This window comes from Lolium rigidum, chromosome 2 (genome assembly GCF_022539505.1).
Source record: "Lolium rigidum isolate FL_2022 chromosome 2, APGP_CSIRO_Lrig_0.1, whole genome shotgun sequence".
NCBI classification, from domain to species: Eukaryota; Viridiplantae; Streptophyta; class Magnoliopsida; order Poales; family Poaceae; genus Lolium; species Lolium rigidum.
In genome coordinates this window covers 275,351,304-275,360,340 of record NC_061509.1, presented here as the reverse complement: position 1 = coordinate 275,360,340, position 9,037 = coordinate 275,351,304, and the positions used below count along the sequence as shown (strand labels likewise).

At 48.0% G+C, this 9,037-nt stretch overlaps 1 protein-coding gene across 1 annotated transcript; it reads right to left on the bottom strand.

Moving 5' to 3' along the window:
- Positions 1 to 5,657: 5,657 nt before the first annotated feature.
- On the bottom strand, positions 5,658 to 6,158 carry LOC124688848 (pathogenesis-related protein 1-like). The gene has a single exon (XM_047222470.1). The coding sequence runs from the start codon at positions 6,156 to 6,158 to the stop codon at positions 5,658 to 5,660; it is 501 nt and encodes a 166-aa protein (XP_047078426.1).
- Between the last annotated feature and the right edge of the window lie 2,879 nt (positions 6,159 to 9,037).

Below are 9,037 nucleotides of genomic sequence, written 5' to 3'. Positions count from 1 at the left end.
GAACACATCAGACTTTTTCTTAAGGATATAAATCCATACAAATTTGCTAAATTCATCAATGAATCTTACATAATAGTTGTATGGCCCTACTGAACTAGGTGCAGGTCCCCACACATCGGAGAACACAAGTTGGAGAGGGGCAGTGGATACACTAGTGGATCTCTCATAAGGGAGTTGATGACTTTTTTCTCTTTGACAGGAATCACAAACTGACTCAAGACTAGGCTTACTTGAGAATGGGAGCTCATACTTGCTAAGAACTTGTTGAACTATTCGAAAAGAAGCATGACCTAAACGACTATGCCACCATGAAGCTGAAGGCTTGGTAGCACTAAAAACTTGTTTATTCTTGACTGGCGATGATGATATCAAGGGATAGAGGCCTCGTGTGCATCTACCCTTAAGACGAACCCTCTTCATGGCTTGATCCTTGACATAAAAACACCAAGGATGAAATTCAATAAAAACATCATTGTCAAGAGTAAATCGATGAATAGAAACAAGATTTTTTGTGGCATGTGGGACATGAAGGACATTTTTAAGGTGTAATTTTTGTGAGGGGGTATTAACAATTGCATGACCAACATGACTAATGCTCATACCTTGTCCATTGGCCGCATGGATTTGCTCGCGACCATGGTACTTCTCCTTCATAGTGAGCTTGTTGAGCTCACCGGTGATGTGATCGGTGGCACCGGTATCACCATACCAGTTAGTGTCCACTCCGTAGGACACTGCATTGGCGCCCTTGTCCTCCTCTTCTTCGCCTTCGTCATCGGAGTAGCGGTGCAAGCACTTCTATGCTTCATGGTCTGGCTTCCCGCAGATTTGGCAGGAGACAGAGTCACGGTCCTTGCCGTTCCCCTGCATCCACGCCCGCGACGTGTATTGCCGCCAGTACCGCCACGTTGTCCGCGGCCGTGACTACGGTTGCCACCGCGGCCGCCACGACGTCCTCCATTGTAGCCACGTCCTCGTGGCCCTCCGCGCCCACACTGAATGGAGTTGATAGAGGTGTTGTCATAGGCGTCATCGGTGAGGAGCTCCATGCGGCTGTCGTAGGCGCAGACCTGAGCGTACAGCTCGCTCACGGTCAGATCGTCTCGCTGTTGACTCCAATGGCGGCAAAGAGTGGGTTGTAGGTGTCGTCCAGGCCGGCGAGGAGGTACTCGACGAGTTCATCATCGTTGATGGGTCGGCCCGCTGCAGCGAGCTCGTCAGCGAAGCCTTTCATCTTGGTGAAGAAGGCAGCAGTCGTCATGTTCTCCTTCTTCGTTTTGGTGAGGGCGACGCGCAAGTTGGAGACCCGCGTTCGAGACTGGGAGGCGAACATCGCCTTGATTGCCTACCAGACGCCAGCTGCCGTGTCCATCCCGATGACGGAGACAAGGATGTCCGGCGTAAGCGAGCCGAGCAGGAAGGTAAGGACCTGCTGATCCGTGGCCACCCATGCATCATAGGCAGGGTTTGGCTCTTTGCTTGATTTCCCGTCCTTCTCGACGGTGATAGTTTCCGACGTCGGCTTGGTCTTGCTATCAAGAAAACTCAATAGACGAGCACCGCGGATCGGAGGCAGAATCTGGGACTGCCATAGGAGGTGGTTGGCTCTCGTAAACTTCTCGCTCACGGTGATGCCGGCTAAAGGGTTTGTCATGGTGGCGAGGGAAGGAGGAGCGAGGCACATAGATTGGTTTTAGGAAGTCAGCTCTGATACCATATGATCGATAGAGGTTTTGGGAACGATGGGGACTTCCATCGGTTTCATGTTCATTATATATGCCCAACACGGCAAAGGATAAGTACATGGTAGGTTATAACAGAAAGAGATAAACAGGGAAAGATCTTGATCTTATAGTTATATCTCCAACAAATATATCTGAACTACCATATATCTCTAACTGAACTTCCGTCTAGGTTCATCTGAACTTCTGCGTGACAGACTGAACTCTAACAACTTTTACTCAATGCAAACCTAGCCCTAGCCATTAAGGATATATTTTATAGATGTTGTAAAAAGGTGCTTGCTGATGTGATAAAAACTATGTTTTGGGATATATTTTATAGATGTTGTTAAAAGGTACTCATTTTTAGTAGCTAAAAGAGTTGATTTTCCTTCTAGAGTTATGTGGATCATTAAATTACCTTTGAGGATGAAAGTTTTCTTTTGGTTGGTGATCAAAGAAAATCTCAATAGAAATGATGGAAAAAATGTGGAACCGTGTGAGTTTTGTGATGATCCCGAGACTCAAGAACACCTTTTTCGTGTCCTTTAACATAATATATCTGAAGTGTTGTTAGTGTATCTTCTGGGATAATTCCATACGGGCATGCTTCACAGATCTATATAGAGACTGGTTTTATACATGGTTTAATACTCATAGTGGTAGAGATAGAAATGCTATTATAATAGGCCGGATACGTCCCTATTATCTAGGCTGTTTCGGAAACAAGAAACTTATATTGTTTTTCAAGGAATTCGGCTTGGGATTTTAAAATTTTCATTCTCTTTACTTGTAGCTTCACTAACCGTATGGGCGAAAATTGCAGAAAGCACTACCAAAGCTTCTACTGCATATGCTCGTAAAATGGGAACGAGATCCTATAACGTTGAGGGAAGTCAGGTAAGCTACCTTGCTCTAACTTTCTTTCTTCCGGTCTACATGATTGACAATTTTTTTGATCTAAATTTACTTGGACAATATATATGTGTGGCATCCATTTACTATGCTTACTTACTATCAAAACTAGCTGACTATAATTACTATTTTTAGTAACTATCTATAGTAATCTGCTACGGTACTATATAATTCAAACAGTGATTCCCTACAATACCCTGACTTTCCCTTCTTCATTTTACGCTACCTAAGTACTGCACCTTACGTGACTGTATTCGTTCAATTCGATGTATTCAGCCCGTGTTCCACACACAGATGCCGTACTGTATTCGTTCCTGCGTTCATGTTTCAGCAGATATGGGCAGGTCGGTCATTGATCTCTCTCCGACACGATGGAACCTTGTTGCCGTCCGTTGGCTTACTTCCAGAGTGATATCGATGTAGCACGTCGTCATGCGCATCGCATGATCCAGCTTAATCGGTGGCGCGGCTAGAGCTAGCTAAGCTAGCCCGACTACTTCGATCTTACACGTACGCACAGTCTCGTGCATCATGATCACTCTACACCTGCTCAGACACATGCATAGAGATAGACATATAGGAGGATCGATCATGCTGCCGTTCCCGAGGGCCGCCACCTCCCACGCCCCGGACGGCCACCGTGTCAGTAGCAGCGCCTCCTCGCCGGCGTTCCTCGCGTTCGTCATCCTCCTCGCCGCGCTCTTCCTCATCTGCCTGTGCTCCGCCGCCGCGCGCCGCCTCTGCTCCCGCTTCTCCGCCTCCTCGTCGATGCCGAGGCTCCCTCCCGGACATGGACCCGGCGGCGCTGGCGTGCTCCCTCCCGGTGCGCGCCTACGCTGGCACGACGGGCGACGACGTGTGCGCGGTGTGCCTGGGGGAGCTGCAGGCCCAGGAGCAAGTGAAGGCCATCCCGGCGTGCGGCCACGTCTTCCACCCTCTCTGCATCGACCGCTGGCACATCCTAGCCGGTGCTGCCGGTTGCGCGTCCTGCCCGCTTTGCCGACGGTCCGCCGCCGCTCTCAAGCCGGCAGCGCATGCGTCTTGACACGTGCAGGACGCGCGGCAGCAGTCCAGCTACCACCGCTCTCCCCCGTGCACGGCACGTGCAGAGCCAGAGGCCCAGAGTATAGTCCAAAGTACACTGCATCAAGTCTTTCTGTATATTTTCTTCTGCAGTTGCCATTTTGCTGCTTATATCATCTTTACCTTCTTTTAAGTTACGGCACGGCCAATCAGGTGACTAAAGGCATCCCAACGATCCAACCTATTTCAGACGGTGTTTGTTTGTGTTTATTTGGATAAAGGCTGCAGACACTAAATTGGTTTCGTTGGCTGATATAACCGTTTGGGTTGGGTAGCCCAGCGTCTCAACGCATTTTGTTTATCAATACCTTTATAATTTGAGTTTCCGTGGAAACAAGCATAAAATGTGGGGGTGAGCTCCGTAAAAACCCAGAATCCTGTTACTACTCATGCAAAAAAATAAGGTAAATATGCTTCAAAAATGCACTTATCAGTGATGCAAATTTTGTTAGTACTCCTATTGCTCATCATTTCAAATTGACATCGATGCAATTTTCCTAGTATTGATGAAGATTTTCGGTACATGTCACTAGTTTCATATTCTAGTGTTGTTGGTTCTTTGATGTGCCGAGGGTTTGTTCTCGTCCTGATTTATCATATGCTATGAGTTTGGTGAATCAACACATGGCTAATACTGGTAAAGAACATTGAAAAGTTGGTCATTGTATTTTTAGGTAAGGCACATCCAACGCTTGTTTAAAATTTGGCAAGACTGGTGAGGGATTCGCTTGCTATGTGGATTCAGATTTTCATGCCGACTTGGATAAGCGGAGGTCCCTTAAAGGTTATGTGTTTACTGTTGGTGGATGTGCTATGAGTTGAAAGACAACACTGCATTGTTGCATCTACTAATCATGTTGTATACATGACTATTTTTGAATTATATAAAGAGTTTGTTTGGTTGAAAGGTTTGTTTGCTGAGCTTTGTGGAGATAAATCTTGCATTGATCATTTTTTTGACAATCAAAGTGACATATACCTTACTTAGGATCAAATGTTTCAAAAAAAAAAACGAGTCACGTTGATATCAAATACCATTATGTTCGCGACATTATTGCACAAGGTCAACTGAAGATATGCAAGATTAGTACTCACGATAATCCTATTGATATGATAAGAAAGCCAATTTTTGCTTCCGAGTTTGAGCTTTGATCGAGTTTAGTTGGTACAACTTTTTAGCCTAAGTGGTTGTTTGGCGCCGAAACTATTTTCTGTGTTGTTCACGAGATTGTTTTTGTTCATGCTACGAGACGAAATTTATCTCAAGATGGAGTTTGTTATGTTTTGATCTGAATTTATATACCCCGCGGTAGAAAACTTTATTTCCGTCTATAAATATATATACCTTGTGAGCCGTCGGATAGGGTTTGTCAGTTCATTGAAAACTCACAGCGTTGTGTAAAAACTCTTGATATAGTAAACTTTTGTTGACTGGAGTCCGTGATTTTTTTCCTCTCCTTGTTGGAGAGGATATCCACGTTAAAATCTAGTGGTGCATACGTGTGATGTGTTTGTTCTTCAGTCTTTTAGTTGTTTCCTTATTTGAAAGTAAGGGGGACCGGAAGCTCACAAAATATTCCAAAACGAAACTATTAGGCATGCGCTTGACATAACCTTGGTGAGAGAGAGGTATGCGATGAGGTTTTTTGACTGTATACATTGAGATGTTCTGTAGTAAAATGCGTTAGTTAACACAATGGAACCGTATATTTTCATTTATTAGCACAATAATACAATACAACATCATAGTCTTATACATGAAACATAATAATATGACAATACCATAGCCGGTGAAACTATGGCGTTATATTATCACAACTGTGAAACTGTGATCACATGCAGCCCAATTTTTATTTATGCATAGCTATACGCATATGCATGGCCCCATATATAGGTTATACGGTCTCGGCCCTTTGTACTTGTCGTAGGGAGGTAGCCCTAGTAGGGGCTCTGCCCAATGAAGTTGCCCGGTGGGTCGTAGCTGCAGATGATGAACAAGCCGTCGCCACTGTCGCAGACGACACGGGCGCAGCCGATAGCCGTCGAGCTGCGCCACACCACCTGCGTGTAGTGCAAGCACGTCTCCAACGAGCAGGTGTTGCTGCCGTAGTCGTAGCCTGCCTTCTCCGACACCCACGCATTCACGGCGTCCGCCGCCGACCAGCTAGCCCCGCCACCGGCTCCTCCGTAGAGGTTCTCGCCGTACGGCCGGCCCGGCGGAGAATGCTTAAGCTCGCAGTCGCTGCGGTGCGTCTCCGCGTAGTCCTGCGCCCACGCCGCCACCGAGCCGTCCCAGGTCACCGGACCGACGCCCACCTCGGCGCGCGCCGCGTTGTGGAGGTCCACGAAGTCCTGCGGCGAGTTTTGGGCCGTGACGACGGCGGCCGCCATCGCCGACAACAGAGCGAAGAGCAGTGCTAACTTCGGCGAGTACTCCATCGCTAGCGATTATGCTTTACAAGATTGATGACAACTTGTATAGTATGTAACTGTAATGATGAGCTTTGCTACCGCGGTGAGTAGTGTATTTATACCGTACACAAGCTCGATGCCTTCTCTAAGCTAAGCTTGGAGACACCGTGAGTTGCCACTGAATATTAAAGAAAAATCCGTAAATTGAACGATTAAACGAACTTTTATCATATAAATGGATGTTTCGCGATCAATGTTGTGTGATGTCTAACTATATCTCAGAGGTATAAAATTTTGTCTTCGACTCTGAATTTCTCACAATCTACGTGTTGTCTAGTTTTGTTTGATTACTCAGTATGCTGGAACCTAGTTTGAAGAAGCATTTTGAAATAGCTGGGCCGAGTCTAGACATGCCAAGTTGTAATGCCAACATGGTCTCTCGACCAATTAACATTATCAGCCGTTCAGAAGTCAGACCTGCAGTTCCTTCAGAAATTAGAAAGCTACGGCAGAGCTGAAGTTCATAAATTATCCCATAACGAATCTGACGTGCATGCCCCGCTGGTTTTGTGATGTCTCGGCGGCACCAGTTGTCAATACGTTGTCCTTGCCCATTGTGTTCACGGATGAATGTGTTGTTTGCTCGCCACTGCTGACCTCAACGCATTGGTATTGTGCTATATATCCTCTCCCTCCTAGATCTCTCTCTAAAATTGGTGACAAATGTCATAAATGTTACTTTTCAACAAATATTAGATATATATACCACCAATATTATACCATGGGATTTATATTCGAATGAAGTTTTCAAGTCTGTATCCAAGAATTCATGTTCAAATGTCGTTTCTCAAGTCTGTATCCAAAGACTGCATGTCTTGAGTCGGGATATTCTGGGGGACTTGCAGCAGCGAATAAACAAGTTGCCTGATGAACAGGTGTGATATTATTTCGGAAGCGAATGTTCGCAAAGAGCAAGTGTGGGCATCTCCAACGGGTCGACGCATATCGGACGCATAAAGTGATCACGTGCGTCCGTTTGCGTTGATTTAAATGGTCGAAATCGATCACGCGTTCATTTGTGCCGGGGTGCCCCTAGCAGCACGACAAAAAAAAATTTGGTTTTGCATTCTTGCAACATAATAAACATAATTTACATAGTGAATACAGGAAAAAAAATACTAAAAGGCGCATACGCCGCCGGCTACCCTAGCAAAACAATGTTTGGTATCTGCCACTGCCTGTCTGCAACCGGCAGAACATACGCTGGTGCCGCCGGTGGTGGAAGTGGAGGTGGAGGAGCCCACGGGTTGAATGGCGGAGGTGGAAGTGGCGGAGGGTGCGGGGCCGAGTTCTGCAGCGCCTATTATAGGGCCTCGTCCACCGTGAGGCATGGCGTCATGATGTTTGTGGCGTACCGGGGAAGCGGCGGCAGCAACGGTCGGTCCACCTGCGACATGACGACGTCGAGCTTCTCGATCTCCTCGTCGATCATTGTCGTCGGGAACTCAAACTTCCCGCCATCCGCCATGGCCGCCTGTCAGTCGTGGAAGACACATGCGATGAGGTCATATCCTTGACCTCCTCATTGTGGTAGGCCAACGCGTCGTCGTCGTCCCGCGGAGGCGCAGGAGGAGCCGGCAGCTGTAGTGTTCAACGACGAGGCGGCGGTGGCCGCTCAAACAGGAAGTCACGGTCGCCGAGGAAGCCCGCCTTCCTCCTCGGTCTGGCATCATGTGTGTCATTGATTTGACTCCACGGAAAGGCGGGATTGTCGCGGAGGTCCAGTGGCAGGTACCGCCGCCCGCGCCGGATCTCGGCGCTCCTCTCCGACTCACGACGTGGCACCGGCGGGATGTCCCCCCAGCGGTTGCATGTCACCCAATTTTCTTGCAGCACCCACGCCATATCGACGGGGAGCGGCACCCTGTGCAGTCGCATCTCCTTCTTGACGACACTACCGGATGCCTCAGAGTCGTCGTGCTTCTTCTTCCCCATGGATGCGGCGGCACGCAGAGGTGAGGTGGGAACGGAGGTGTCGGTGATGTGGATGATGGCAGGTACTATGTCGGTCGCCTTTTAAATGGCCGGGGGCGCGCGGGGGACACGATGCCATTGATGGCGGCGCAGAAGTCAAGCCGCTGCCCACCAGTGCGCGGGAAGAAGAGGAAACGACATCATTGATGGCAAAGGTTGTGGCACAGACGCGGAAGCGAAGACCGCCAAAGCGATGGGCGCGGAAGTGATGCGTCGAAACAGGCCTCCAGGTCGCTCCCAGGCGGGCCCGTGGGAAAAGTGAGCGGTCACGCGGCGCGACAGCACAGCGTCCGTGGAGACGCATCCGAGGCGCAAATATACGTCGCGTTTGCGTCTTCACGGACGGACCGGTCACTATGTGTTGGGCCGCTGGGCTTGGGTGCAGACACATTTTTCGACCGCGGCGACGCAAACGGTCGCTCCGAATCCGTTTGCATCGGCCCATTGGAGATGCTCTAAGCTGAGCAGACTTGAGGATCAGTTAAATATGTTCTGGCGGCAGCAACCACATGCACAATGGCTGGAGAAGGGGGGCCGAAATACAAGTTATTTTCATGCCCGAGTTTCGAAAAGAAAAAAGAGAAAAAAAACATTTAAAAACTAAAAGAAAAACTATTTCGCGTCCTTGTTTACGTAAATAGCAGGTGCTGATGTCCAACGAAGTCCTAGAGGCCGTGACTCAATGTGTGACCGACCAAGTGAATAATATTCTCGTGGCGGAGTATACGGAGGAGGAGATCGGTGATATGGAGGATCTTCTACAAGAAGTTCTGGGGTACAAATGTAGATACAATGGTAAGAGAGGTTTTAGATGTGTTGCGAGTTGGCGGTATACCGGAGAAATGGAATGAAACAACTGTTGTGTTGATCCC

Bases quoted from the DNA above. Each gene is read 5' to 3' on its own strand.
- LOC124688848 (XM_047222470.1), bottom strand. From the start codon at position 6,158: ATGGAGTACTCGCCGAAGTTAGCACTGCTCTTCGCTCTGTTGTCGGCG.